Source organism: Mus pahari, chromosome 6, assembly GCF_900095145.1.
Source record: "Mus pahari chromosome 6, PAHARI_EIJ_v1.1, whole genome shotgun sequence".
NCBI classification, from domain to species: domain Eukaryota; kingdom Metazoa; phylum Chordata; class Mammalia; order Rodentia; family Muridae; genus Mus; species Mus pahari.
The window spans coordinates 79,976,147-79,991,438 of NC_034595.1; the positions used below are offsets into that span (position 1 = coordinate 79,976,147).

At 50.4% G+C, this 15,292-nt stretch overlaps 1 protein-coding gene across 1 annotated transcript in view; it reads left to right on the forward strand.

The window, feature by feature from the left end:
• Trim62 (tripartite motif containing 62) overlaps nt 1-4,725 on the forward strand; it is a 27,832-nt gene extending 23,107 nt beyond the window's left edge. The window contains exon 5 of the mRNA XM_021200360.2: nt 2,442-4,725. Coding sequence (XP_021056019.1) covers nt 2,442-2,992 — 551 coding nt within the window. The 3' untranslated portion in view covers nt 2,993-4,725. The remainder of the gene's footprint in view (nt 1-2,441) is intronic.
• Nucleotides 4,726-15,292: the final 10,567 nt, after the last annotated feature.

Genomic DNA, 15,292 nt, shown 5'->3' on the forward strand with positions numbered 1-15,292 from the left:
CACACACACACACACACACACACACACACACACACACACATCCTTCTAGCCTTTCCTCTTACTGTGGGAGTTCTTCACACTGCACAGGGCAGGACCTTTCTTGTTCTGACTAACAGCCCAGGGACTGACAGAATACAGGCAAAAGTTCATGTGCGTGTCCGTTAACCTCCCCGTTCACATCCCTGGACAAAGGATTGTTCCATGGACCCCTCTAGACCCAGGGCTCCTGGTTCCCACACAAGCTCTCTGTGCTCTGAGGAAGCCTGAGAGGCAGAAGTGAATGATCCGTGACCTAGCTCACAGAAGAAGTTCCATGCACGTCAGCAAGCAGCCTATTAGGGATGCACCAGAAACGTGAAGCTGGACCGACTAGAAACAGGATGTCTAGTGGGACGGCCATAAACCTTGGGGCATCTTATTTTCTCTGTGTAGATACAGTCTGCACAGGCACTGACTGGGGAGTGGTCCTGGTCTAGAGCCATCGTGACCCTGTTCTCCCTGAGAAGGAAAGACCCAGGGAGTTGGGAGATGTCCTTGGCTCTGAGGTACCGTAGCCATAGTCCACCGCTTCCCCCAGTTCTTTCTCTCCTCTGCCATGTGCTGGCCTGGAGAGACTCCTGGAGCTGAGAAGTGCCAGTTCCATGTTCTCTCCGTCCCTGGAGGGGGTTATCAGAATAAGCAGGAGGAATAAACCAGAGATCTTGACAAGAGTTCAGGAGACTGTCAAATCAGACCTGCTGAGCCGGTATGGCCAGCTCAGAACCAGGTGACCCAACCCGCACCACGGGCTCAGCACTGTCAGAGGCAAGTACATGTGAGTGCCCGGAAGCCTGCCCGTCCTGGGCTCCGCGCTCACCACTGAACTCTCAAGGAGGAGCCGAGATCACAGCAACCCAGGCCTTGGCCTCGGGTGCACAGCCGGTGAGAAATGTGCTCAGAGGGCCATGCCCTGTGTGGGAGAGCGGCACAGAGAGAGCGCAGGAGTCCCAGAGGCTAAGGGGGGAACCAGCTCATTCCTGCAACATGAAGGCTCCCAGAGGGTGGGTCTCTGAAAGAGCCTCTTTGGGTGATCTCTGCGGCAGAGAGGATGTAGGGCAGGTGGGGGTGGGGCATGAGCAAAGGAGTTGGGCCTGAATGAAGAGGTGGGCTCTGGCCAGGTGCCAGGTGCCAGGTGCCCTTGAATAGTTCCAGCTCTGCCGGCATCTTTTGACCTAAGATCAGTCAGGGCTCCTGAGGGTCTCAATTTTCCTGTCCATCAAATGGAAGAGTTTAGTAGGATTAGAGATTTCCAACCTTTGGGGGACATATTGTCTATTTTTTAAATAACAAAATTTAAAATCTGGGATCATACCTAAAACCTCTTTAATAAACGTGTATGAACAATAAGGTACATGTGTGTTTGTAACAACTGACCATGATCTAAAGGAAAAATGGAAGCAGATTGTAGCTAGACTTCTTTGGAGACAGCACCCTGTGCTCCACAGCCTGGCCTGGAACTCACTGTGGAACAGAAGATGACCTTGAATTTCTGACCCCCTGCCTCCACCTCCAGAGTTCTTCAATATTCCACCAGGAATATTCCACCAGGCCCAGGTTTATGAGGTACTGGGAATCAAACCTGTGGCTTTATGCATGACAGGCAAGGACTTTGCCAACTGAACTACCCCCCCCCCAGTTCATAATTAAATATTTTGAATGTCAGTAAGTAGAAGCTCATGCAGAGTTACACTGGAAAATACAATATAACCAGGTGCTCATATTGTAACTGAAACACCATTCGGGAGGCTGTCTGTATTGATGGTGCCACCCTCAGAGATGTGTTTTCCAAAAGAGCAAGTGACTCTTAGTTCTAAACAATAACAATAAAATGTAGCCTCCCCTGGTTCCGTCACTGCATTCCAAAACCCTCAATGTGTTTTAAAATTAGAAAACAGAAACAAAAACGGTCTCACATTTATACATAACTGTGGAGGTAGGTTGTACTTTTAGATCATCATAAAAAGATTTCTTGACCACTTGCATGTCTGGCAGGGCATTTGGAATTCAGAGGTGGGCGTGAGCAGTCAGTCCCTCCTGAGGCAAGAGGACCCCATCCCGCCAGTCTTAGAGACACATTTTTCCAGATTGTCCTCTAGGGGGCAGTATCACCCGGCTAATCTTCACGCTCCCTCCCAGCTCTCAAACTCCCTTACTGCTGGTGCTCTTTGCACTGGGAATCAACCAGCGACCAAGTAGCCATCGGTTAACACCCCTGTAGCCTGGTGCAAAGATGGTCGGCTGCTCCATTTTGCAGAGGAGAAAGAAACAGACAAGAAGGCAGGCACACAGTAGGTCAACAGCCTTCCAGACACCAACCAGGACCCTCTCCCCAGGGATAGTGGATAGTGGGTCTACAGCCTTCTCTCCACTGATCTCTCCCTCCTCCTCTCTCTCCCATCTAGTGCCAGCTGCCCTGACCCTGGACCCAGGCACTGCCCACCAGCGCCTGATCCTGTCGGATGACTGCACCATCGTGGCCTATGGGAACCTGCACCCACAACCACTGCAGGACTCACCAAAGCGCTTTGATGTGGAGGTGTCGGTGCTGGGCTCTGAAGCCTTCAGTAGCGGTGTCCACTACTGGGAGGTGGTGGTGGCAGAGAAGACCCAGTGGGTGATTGGGCTGGCCCACGAGGCTGCCAGCCGCAAAGGCAGCATCCAGATTCAGCCTAGCCGCGGCTTCTACTGCATCGTCATGCACGACGGTAACCAGTACAGCGCCTGCACAGAGCCCTGGACGAGGCTCAACGTCCGTGACAAGCTTGACAAGGTGGGTGTCTTCCTGGACTATGACCAGGGCCTCCTCATCTTCTACAACGCCGATGACATGTCCTGGCTCTACACCTTCCGAGAGAAGTTCCCTGGCAAGCTCTGCTCCTACTTCAGCCCCGGCCAGAGCCATGCCAATGGCAAGAATGTCCAACCACTGCGGATCAACACCATCCGCATCTAGTCTGGGCAGAGGAAGACCAAAGCCTCCTGGGGCTGTGACCACCAGCAAGAGCCTTGCCTGACAGATGGAGGACCTGGACTGCTCAGGCCCACCGTGGCTACCCTGAGACCTCAGGCCAATTGTTTATCCCCCAGCCTCCTCCTCCCCTTCTGTGGGCTGGAGATTGCACTCCGTGGTTGATGTCCTGTAGCTCTGATCTTAATGGTAATGTGACATGGCTTCTCCCCAGGGGAGCCCTTGCCCAACCCCTCATCCCATTCTCCCAGGAACAGGGAGTCTCCCTTTGTTTCCCTCCTCCTGCCCAGCTAACCTAGCATCATGACAGGTCAGATGTGATCAGTAGCCAGCAGCCCAAAAGGTATACAGAATCCTCTTATGCTCATGGCCTAAGAATTGACTCACCCTTGACCAGGAAAGTTATGGGCCATTTTACTCTTGATCCAATTCCTCAGGGGACCCAGGCAGTAGCTGGTTCTAGGATGTTTTGAGGGTCACCCTCTCCTGCTACCCGTGCACCAAGCCGAGAACTGTGGGTTTCCTCCTCTCTCACTGATCTGCAAGTCACACAAGACAGGCAGCTCACAACATACCATTACCTTCTAGCCCATGGATTCTGGGGCAGAGTGAAGTTTAAGGACTCTAGAAGCCCATATAGAACACTGTCAGGAAAAGCACCAATGGATGATCCAAGTCCCCAGCAGCCTCTGGGGACAGAGGTCCTACAATCCTCACCAGCCAGGTCTCTGACCTGCTGCATGGACAGAGAGGGTGCTGGCACCAGTTCTTTCTGTCAAGACCTGAAGCCCAGGAGGGCTGTTATTGGGTACCACCGTGGACTTGACATCTGCCTCCCTTAGGATCCTGAGGCACAAACAAGAGTCTTAGTTGACTTCATCAGACAAGAATTTGCAGTCAGCTCCCCGGTGGCTTGCAAGATCACTGGAAGGGCTGGAAGAGGACAGCGTTTGCTGAGTTTCCAGGAACAACTCCCACCAGCTAGAGGGATTGTGTCTTGTGACCAGAATGGTGCTTCCGTTTGCAGCTGCCCCACAGGCTGCTGGCTGCCACCATCCACACCAGAAAGTTATTATCCAAGCCTGCCCCACCCTACCGCCTCAACTCAGGTCCCAGTTCTACATCTTTCAGAGGGATTCTTTTTGTGGAAACTTGAGTCCGAACCTAGACTTTGACTGCAAAGCAGTCTGGGAAATGTAGTTTTTTTTCTCTTCCAGCCTCAGCCACATTGTTAACCATGGAGGTGGAACAGGCCCATCCACAATTTCCTTGCCAAGGAATGCAACTGTGAAGCACTCAGGAGAATCCATGAATCCACCTCAAGGCCTTGGCTATGAAATAGAACTGCTAAAAAAATGTCCTGCTCTGTGACTCTGTCCCTGCCTGTCCCTACCCAGAGGCCACAACCTAGGGAATCGGCAGCATCAGAAATATAGACAAAATGACTCCCCAGCCTCAGCCTTCCTTTGTTGCCCTGGGTCCTCAATTCTGTACTTGGGATTCAGTGAACATATCCATCTCCAGAGAGCCAGAATATGAACTTGAGGGGCTCCCACTCACAACTGCCATGCGCTAGGCCCCCCCTGAGCAAGAGGAATCCTGAGCCCTGCTCTCCCTCTCAACTCCCAGACACCAGGCCATGCCTGGCAGTATTTTTATTTAAAACATGGCCCCTTTTGTGCATTCTGATCAGTTTGTATTAAATTAAAGTTACAGGGCACTAGTGTCCGTTCCATTCATTCCGACGAACACAAAGCATTATGTTCCACCCCCAGGAAGGGGACAGTCATTGGCACGGCCAGTCCAGTTCCCCAAGACAGCCCTGCTGGATACAGATCAGGAGCACAGTGAAGTCCAGGGAGAGGATGTGACGGCTGGGAAGCCCACAGTCCACACTGAACAGTGAGATCAGAGCTCTCGGCCAGCACCCTTATCAATCAGGGAAGACCTCCTCTCTGCCTAGGGGAGAACGGGGTAGCGGGGAAGGCAGAAAAGAGTCTGGACTCTTAAACTGTGTAGGCCTGGGCTCTATCCGGCTTCACGCTAGGAAAAACAACTTAACCTCATGGGGCCTGGATGACTCCCCTCAGAGAATGGGGCTAATAGCCTGCAGTTCACATGTTTTACTAGGAAACTGTACAATGTACAATCACGGAGGCCCTGCCTCTCCTCCACTGCCTCCTGCAGTCACGCCTGAAACAACATAGATGTTCTAACCTCCTGTGCTCCCTTGACCAGTGAGAAGCCCACCTTCCTCCCGTACGCTGTGCGGAGCGTGGGACAAGGTACACAGGGAAGGAAGTCCATCCTGCCTCCAACGGGTGGGGAAGCAGGGCCCTGCCCATGAGCGCTCGCTCAGACTGGGACCATGGTGAGCAAGAGGTCTGCCCGGTCCTCCGCAGCTCTGCAACGTAAGGACAGGAATCTTGGGGGTCTAATCATGGCTTTTCATGGATTCGTGCTACCGTAAAGTGACATTTCTTCCTCTCCTTGCCCCAAGGCTAGATCAGAGCCTCTCGGATACCTACCAGCTGTGTCTTTATAAGGTAGAGGGGGGATGAAAAAACTCCATGCTAGATCCTGGATTGTTCCTAGGCAGAGGGACGTGGGGTGTGTGTGTGTGTGTGTGTGTGTGTGTCCATGCGCACGCGCGGTAGAGACCGGAAGATTCAGCACTGGAGTCAGAAGCCTGGACTACAGAGTGAGACTTGGAGGAAGGGGAAGGGGAAGGAATACAGGAAAGGGGATCTTGGGATTGTCAGGATGGCAACGCAGTTGAGAGGGGAGGCTGCAGGGAAGGACTAATTGATTGTCTCAGGCTCGTTGTGGGTCCCCATACACAGCCTGTAAGCAAAGTGCTAGTACATTTTACATTTTATCTAACCACAGAGAGGAGCCCATGAGGATATCGTCATTATCTGAGCGTTAGAACCACGAAGCAACGCTGCCCAGGGGATCCACAGCCGTTCCTTGGCAGGGCTAGAAGCAGGCCTGTTAGCACTAAAGCCACACTCCACGGGACCTCTCTGGAGGAACATTCCGAACCCTGAGGGCTGCTTAGTGATGGGCAGCCGTCAGAACTAGGCTCCCGAGCTTCGAAGGGACCCTAAACCACAGGTCCCTATGGTTTAAAGGTGGGCTCATAAATCCCACTGTGTGGCTTTGAGCGGTTCCTTACCCTCGATGGCCTCAGCTTCCCTGTGTCTACTGGGGAGAGTTCAGAGATCACCTCAATTACCAGGGTAAGTCGAATATTGGGTCCCACGGCTTGGACTATTTGGTCCCCGATAAATGAGACTATTATCTCTTTGTCCCTCTCTCTGGGGTGGTGGCAGAGACAGAAAACAACAAAGATAAAGTCTCTTGGCAGTACCCAGCTCACCTCAGAGGCTCTGGGGACAGGCCTTTCCTCCTGCCAGGGAGGCTGTCCCAATCGGCCGACTGCTCACATGGACAGATTCCTCCCCTCCTGCCTGGGTCTCAGCTCTGTTCAACAGCCCCAAGCTCACCACCAGCTCAGCTAGAACCAGGACCACCACACCAAGAGGTCGGTTGCAAAGGCCTGAGTCACGGGCTTAGATCCTGGGGGCTGGGTGAAGGCCAAGGGGGAAGGAGAGGGGAGCTGGCCGAGGTGCTGAATCGGATCCTAGCTGTCCACTAGGTCCCAATTCTACAAATTCTGGACCACCTGAAGGAGGAAGGGTCTTGGGAAGCAGGACAGAAGTGGGCTGCACAGAAATATCAGGAGAGAGACCAATGCCTTTCTTTTGAAATATGCTAATTTTCTCTTCTGTCTTTATACAAAAAAAAAAAAATTGCCCTAAATACAGAACAGTCTTCCAGTAGTTGGGAAGATGGCTCAGTGGACAAAGCGCTTGTGGTGCAAGCATGAGAATATGAATTTGGATCTGTAGAACACACACCAAAGCTAAGAGCATCAGCCCACTTCTGCAGGCCCAGCGCCAGGGGGAGTGGGTGGAGACTGGCAGGTCTTGATAAGACTCTATCTCAAAACTAAGATGGAGAATAATAGAGAAATATACCCAGACTTGACATCTGATGCCCACACTCTACACATGGGCAAGCACACACATGCACATACATACACTGTACACATGGACAAGCACACACATGCACATACATATGCACAACGGAGTTTTTATCCCCTTTAAAGGTTTTGATGGCTCTCATTTTTCTTATTACTGTAAAGTGTTCCTCCCTTACCCTAGGAATGAGGTAAAATGAGAAAAAAAACCATCAACACTTTGGACCAGATGTCCAGGGGAGACCTACCCTGATGTCACAGCAAGCATACTGTCGTGGGGGCTGAAGTCAATAGCACAAAAGACCAGGTCTCGGTGCATTCCTCCCAAAACAGTGGGCCCAGATGTGAGTCTGAATCCTGAAGGAGCCTGACTGATACCCAACCCAACCTGAAGCTCAGAGAGGGTTAGTTTATAGCTCAAGTTTCGCAGCATGGGGCAAAGCTAAGACTAGAATCTCTGTGTACTGCTTCCTAGGAGGCTCACAAGGGAGGGAGAAAAGCCAGCTAAGAGGGATCCTGCCCAGAGAAATAGAGAAGCCTCAGGGTGAGCTCAAATGATAGGGGCAGGGATGAAGGTGGGGTGCTCAGAAGAAAGGGGCCTCGTGTAAAGAGGTCCAGGGTAGAGCCTGTCAGGGTCTGGGACTGCTGCACCCCAAAGATGATGAAGGATGGGAGTGTCAGAATCAGGAAGCCTTCTGCATGGAAACTGAGCACGATGGTCCTCTCAGGGCAACTGCTGTACGGCTGGAGAGGCATCCGCCTCCAACCCAGCCATATTTATAATAGAGACGTCACCCAGAAGGTTGACAGCTGATGATGGCATTCCAGGCACTGTGGCAAGCATGTGGGATAAAGACGACAGCAGGGTTGCAAATGATACTGTGCAGGTGGCAGCAGCCACTCTGTTAATCCAGACAGGCTGGAAATACTCAGGGCTCTTTTCAACCAAGCTCCTCTGACCCTCAGCCCTTACTTCTCTTAGCGGCATTCCAGTACAAGAGAACGGTCCCCTCCCACAGCCCAGCAGTTCCAAGGGGCCTCCTCCAGAGGCGGAAGATGCTGTGCATATAATGGCAGTTATAGCACTTGGGCTATTAAGGTCCCTGATACAATAGACAGTGTGTTTCCATCCCTCACACCTCTGTTTGGGTAACACGCTCCCCATGTCTAGAACACCCAGTCTCTCCTTTTCCTTCCCTTGACACCTGGCTTAACTGGTCATGTCTAGAACACCCAACGCCCCCACAATCCGTTGCCCTGCACCTGAAGCACATTTGGTCTCCACTGGTATATGTCTTAAGATGGAGAGCAATCTTTCACTTCTGCCAGCTGCAGACAAGAGAGGGCCCCAGAAAACAGGTCCTGTTTCTGGGGTCATGTAACCACCATGTCTCCAAGTTGAGAGAAATCTTAAGACCAGAAATAAAATGCCACCTGAAAGAAGCTTACACAGAAGGGGGAACCTCACTGGTCACCCCAGACTGTGATCCAGGAAAAGTAGTGTGAACTGCCAGAGACCCAGTAAGTGGTTTGTCTGTCTTGGAAACAAATTACAAAGTAACTTACATTCGAACAAACAAGCAGACAAACAAGCAAACAAAGAAATCAGGAGCTGGAGAGATGGCTCAGTGGTTAAGAGCACTGGCTACTCTTCCAGAGGACCCAGGTTCAATTCCTAACACCCACATGGTAACTCACAACTGTCTGTAACCCCAGTTCCAGGGGATCTGACGCCCTCTCCTCACAGACATACATGCAGGTAAAATATCAATGCACATAAATAAGTAATAAGAAAAGCAGAGAGAAGAATAGAATCCCCTTCATTCTGCATTTAGAAACCACCAGCTATTAACAGTCCATGTGTGTTCTTCCAGCACTTTTGCCTTTGCATGAACAAAAATGTCATTTCTTCTACACAAGCATGATCGTTCTTTACACTGCTGCTCCTTCTGGATATTCCGTAGTAGATTCCGTCTGATGGAGCAGTGTCAAGACGTTTGCCCCCTTCTTTGCCAAGGAACTGGTGTTTCTTATATGCATTATGGAAAATACAGTCAAGATGTCCAAGGCATAACTCTCATGCATTATTAGCCGCTGCTCAGACACCCGGTAGAGTATTTTGCCCATGAGATTTAGTCTTTTTTCCAAGTGATTACATTTTACAAAAGCCAGGGTGCTGGGAAGATGGTTCACTCCTTAAAGTGATGCTGCTCTCATGTGAGTTCTGACCCTCGGTATCCCTGTAAAAACCCCAGCGTGACTGAGCCAGTCATAACTCCAGAGCCAGGAGGACAGAGGCAGGTGGACCCAGGGAGCCCATTGTGTAGCTGGCCTTACAGTCAGTGAAATGTTGATTGAGGGGGAGGAGCCAGTGAGATAGCTCAAATGGGTAAGGGCAGTGAGATAGCTCAATGGGTAAGGGCACTCACTGTCAATGCTGATGGCCTGGATTTGATCACTGAAGCTGATGTGTTGGAAGGAAAGACCCAGTTCTCACAGGTTACCCTCTGACCTACACACACACACACACACACACACACACACACACACACACACACAATCAACTAAAACATATTCCACTTATGTTTCACAGCATGGCTTTCCCCCACTTAATAAAACATGGCGAGCACACACTCACCCTATTACATATCCTTCTACAACATGGTGTTTGACCTGGATCTATTTGTCCCGCCCACTCTGAACAGGGAGTACTTGCAGCCAGAGGCTAAAGCCTGTTGATCCAGACTGAAACGCTTCCTGCCTCTCCCTCTCAGAAATGAAATGCCCTCAAAGATCCTGATTACACGCCTCATCCGGAACCTCCTGACCTGAAGTTCCAACACCTCCCCCCATGGGCACTGGGTCCTCCTGCAATTTCTCCACTGCTGCCCACCTGTGCAGTAAGTAGATGCCAGCCCTTCCCTGCCACTGCCGGGACCCTAGGCTCCTCCATCTCTGCTACCAACTCAAGCCCCAGCATGAGGAAAGTATTGGCTTTGAGATAGGTGGGTCTCTGGGCTCAAGCTAGCTAGGAGGGACGGGTCACTTGCTTTGGTACCTAAGCCAGCTTCCTCTCAGCCTGGTGGGCTGAAGGAAAGACAAGTGATTATCAGGTATGGGATAGGGGAGGTGATGACCCAAATAGCGTTGAACTAAGTGTGATTTGGGGCAGGCAACTCTTCTCTGCCCCAGGATCTCAGTCTCCTGACAGTTATATAATGGGAACCATGTGGTTCCTGTGGCACATCCCCCACTCGAATGTGAGGCTCAATTCAAATCCATGTTTTCTTTCTTCTCCAAGTCCCAGCACAGCTTGCGATTGGTTTAATCCAGTCACGCACCAGGCCTTGAGACATTTTTAACACGATAATTATTAGCTGTCACCTCGTCTAACGCGCACAATAAGCCTACAACAGGAGGTGCCATTTTTATCCCTTCGTTACAGAAGAAAACACTGAGTTCAGATCTTGCAACTCAACAGAAGAGTCCAGATTCTAAGCCAGGGCGGTCCCGGATGCACGCTCCTGAGGAGCCTCTAATCACTGCTTGGTAAAGCAGGTGGAGAGAATTCTCTCCTGGCTGCAGTTGTTGGAACTGAGGCCAGAGGTGGGAGAGGACCTCCTCCAGCGCACACAGCAAGGCCACGGGCAGAGCTAGGAAAACCCAGGCCCTGCGCTCCTCAGCCCACCCTCGCCTCTTACCCAGAACTCAGGGTTCAAAAAGGGATGATGGGAAACCAAAAGCAGCCTTGGGCTAGAGCCAAATGGCCGAGGCTGAAGGAGGGATGGAAGCTGGGGGGAGGTGTCAGCTAAGGAAGGCTGTTTGCTTAGCCCAAGATCACTTCAGAGAAGTGTTGACTTTGGCCAGGACTCCAGATTACCTGTGGAGTGGACAAGGGCTGCATCAGGAAGCTTCTCTCTTCCCTCCCCTCCTCTGACAGACCACAACGGTCACCTCACACCAGAGATCACCATCTCATACCTACTATGTGTTAGGCATTGAGGTATGCAGCCACAGACAGGGTCGGAGTTCTGTCAGGAAGTACATAGTGACCAGACCACTCACCACAGCACATATACTGAGGGCTAGGAGAACGGGGTGCGGGGAGAGAGGGTCTGCTGGAACTCAGACAAGAGGTGCCTCCCTGAAGCTGGGACCCGGAAGATGAGGAGGAGCTAGGCAAAGTGTGTCTGGAAGACAACAGCCTCTTCAGAGACAGGAAGAGGGAAAGAAGGTTGTTCCAAGGATTGAATGTGAAGGGGATCTGGTTTTCTTTTCTATTGCTGTGATAAAACGCTTACAAAAAGGGAAAGGCGTTTGCTTGGCTTACACTTCCGGGTCATGATCCATCCCTGAGAGAGGCAGGCAGGAACTGAAGCTATGCTTAGCTAGCTTCTCATACAGCCCAGGTGAGCCAGGGTCTGACGTCACTCACAGTGGGCGGGGCTCTCCCAGACCAATCACCTACCAAGCCAATCTCTTCCCAGACAATCTGACCTGGGCGATTCCTCCGTGGAGGTTCTCATGTTCCAGATGAGCCTAGGTTATATCAAATTGACAACAAACCTAACTGGCACAGAGAGAGCAAAAGGGCAGAGCAACGGAGCCCGAGAGGAGAGCAGGGGTGGCTTGTGCCATGCCCAGAGCCATCCTGGGGCCAACAGGGAGCCATGATGGCTTTTTAAGCAGAGACAGACAGACAGACAGACACAGAGACACAGACGCACACATAGAGAGACAGAGACAGAGAGACAGAGACAGAAAGACAGATACAGACTGAGAGAGAGAGAGAGAGAGAGAGAGAGAGAGAGAGAGAGAGAGAGAGAGAGAGAGAGAGAGAGAATATCTAAATTAACAAAATCAGAAACAAGGCAGAGAGGCAGATAGACAGACAGAGAACTGCCAGGTGCCCAAACACTCACCCAAGGTCCCACAATCTTGGCCTCTGTTGCCCTGTTCCATACNAGACAGACAGACAGACAGACACAGAGACACAGACGCACACATAGAGAGACAGAGACAGAGAGACAGAGACAGAAAGACAGATACAGACTGAGAGAAGGAGAAGAAGAAGAAGAAGAAGAAGAAGAGAGAGAGAGAGAGAGAGAGAGAGAGAGAGAGGCAGACAGAGAGAAACACAGAGAGAGGCAGAGAGGCAGATAGACAGACAGAGAACTGCCAGGTGCCCAAACACTCACCCAAGGTCCCACAATCTTGGCCTCTGTTGCCCTGTTCCATACCTCCTCCATGACATGGGAGCATAATGCCATGTGGGATATGGCTGCAGAGGTCAGAGGCACAGCCTGCCCAGGGAGAGCAATCCACCTGATGCCCCACCCCTTTGTGCAGATAAGGGCAGCATGCAGACTGTGGTGGTCATCATCCCAGCCCTGAACTCCTTGTCCACGCTGCTGGTCGTCAGCTGCATCTTATGGAAGACATGCCGACGGCGGGCCCGCCCCACCTATCCCAGCCCTCCATCTCCATGAAAGGACCCAGGAAAACCACTCCAGGACCCTGACGGGCATGGCCATTTGTACAGGTAATGCCAGAACTTGGGAGGAGGAGGGGGGAGGAGGATGGTGAGTTCAAAGCCAGCTTGGGATACATAAAAGCCTGTCTGGAAAAGAGAAAAAAGAAAGGAGGTCTACTATAACTGAAGGGGGGTTTGTCTTTAGTTACAGCATCATAAATACCCAGTGGAAGCCCTGTCATGTCTGCGTACCCGTGACACTTCAATGTGAGATAAAGAGGAGAAATCTTCTTTGCTCTCTCAAGGCAACAAGTCATGAAGTGCTCCACTGCCTTGAGCCTTAGCCACAACTAGGGTATGGGCCTCTTAGAGTCCCCTGCCCTGCCCAGGTTCTACTGGACATTCCTCAACAACCCCTTAGATCTAGAGGGGCTCATTCAGTCACTGTTGTTATCATGGTCCTGATGACTGTGAGCCATATGTTCCCTCCCTGTAGCCTCTTGAGTGTGTGTGTGTGTGTGTGTGTGTGTGTGTGTGTGTATGTGTGTGAGAGAGGGGGGGTGGAGAGCAAGGTGTGAGTGTGGACCCACATTCCTTTGCACATGCATGGAGGACAACTTTGTGGACTTGGCCTTCTGACCTGGGCCAGCAGGTTGTTCTTCAATGTCAAGTCCCTAAGAGGAAGGATCATAGGGGCAAAAAAAAAAAAAAAAAAAAAACAGAAGATAAGGAAGTTGGGGTCAAGGGGGTCTTATGCAAGCTATGCCTTATGCCAAGCAAGTTTATTAAGAAGTTTAACATGTTGTATACAGTTTTCAGGGGTAGGAATGGGACAGAGTCAGTGGGAAGCTAATGAAGCAACAAACACGGAGGGAACACAAGAGATCTCACGTGTGCGCCTGTGACTCTGCTGCCTTGAAACCGATAACCACAGCTTAGGATGGGAAGATGGATGTCTTAGGGCAAAGTCACAGCTCCCCCAAGGCCCGGGACCCAGGCTGCCACTGGCCATGCCAAGCATGTTCCTGGCTTTAGACAAGGATCTATGGTCTTTCTCCAAACAACAGGGCCCCAGGGAAAGCCTTGGGTTATCATGGCTCCTAACAGTTCTCTCTTACCACCACCATCCCCTGAATTCTGTGGATTAAGCAAGCAAGCCACCTCATTGTCCCTAGTGTTTGCAATTTTTTTTTTTAAGGCAAGGTTTGTCTGTGTATCCCTGACTGTTCCAGAACCCACTTTGTAGACAAGACTGGCCTCAAACTCATAGAGATCCGATTGCTTCTACCTCCAGAGTACTAGGATTAAAGTCATGTGCGACCATGCTTGGATAATTTTTGTACTTTTAATGAAAAATGAATGTACAGACACACACACACACACACACACACACACACACACCAAGTATGCACACACTCACACAAACCAGCACTAGGGATACAACTTTGGGCTTCAGCATGATAGGAAAGCACTGTATCACTGAACTATATCCCCAACCTTCTTTACTCTTGAGACTAAATTGTCCAGGCAGGCCTTGAACTCACATTATAGCGTTTGCAGTTTGCAATCCTTCTGCCTGAACTTCTAAGCATCTGGGACTCCAGGCCTATGCCACCAAACCAAGCTGGGGGTCAGGGGAAGTTTATTAGCTAAAATTAAAGAAGAGAAATGAAGCTTAGGGGCACAGCTTTAGTCACCATAGCACAGTATACATATGAGACACATATAATTTTAAACTTTCTAATAGCCACATTGAAAAGTATCGTAAGTGAATTTATTTCAAAAAATATATTTTATTTAATTCAATATATATAAGATTTCTATTTCTATTCTATTGTATAATTGATACTTTAAAATTAGATTTTTTTGCAATCTCCTTTCATTTAATTTTTTAAAAAAAAGATGTATTTTATTTATGCGAGTACACTGTAGCTGTCTTCCGACACACCAGAAGAGGGCATTGGATCTCATTACAGATGGTCGTGAGCCACCATGTGGTTGCTGGGATTTGAACTCAGGTTCTTTGGAAGAGCAGTCAGTGCTCTTAACCCTGAGCCATCTCTCCAGCCCGCAATCTCCTTTTAAACTATTGCTTTAAAGTTGATATATATATATTTACGTTTACACACCTCTCAGCATAGACTAAACACATTTCAAGTACTCTGTAGCAATAGGCATGTGACTGACATAATCAAGGGTGTAGATTTGGGCTCTCGGGGTTGGGTGGACCTGGCATAAGTCTTGCTCTCTGAAAGCAAGGGGTATCCATTAAGGCTACGTAAACCAGGAATTCCTGTGGTCAGACCTGACTTCTTCTGAAAGACCAGACCGGAGAAGAGCCGAGGTTTTGGAGACAGGTTATAAGGCAGCTAGCTGAAGAACTCCACATGAGGCCTCACTGTCTCAGACTTGACGGTGGGAAGATAAAGTCAGGAAGTGACTAGGACTCTGGGACAGCAGACCTCACTGATGTTTTGCTAGAGCAGATGCTTGAGAGAACATGTGATGTTTGGAAAGGGTATAAATGTAACCCAAAAGACAGTGGCCGAGGCTGTGTGGCATTGGTTTGCTTTGCCGTTCTTTGCTGGTCATCATTGGGCTTTGCTGACACTGGTCTTCGCAGAGGACACTTTATGGTATTGGTTCACCTTGCCGCTCTTTGTCGGTCATCGTTTGTTGTGATGTCATAGAGAGAAATGCCACAACAGGAGATAAACTCGTGGCCGTGGCCCACACCTGAGTGTTCGCCCTCACACACACCCAATCC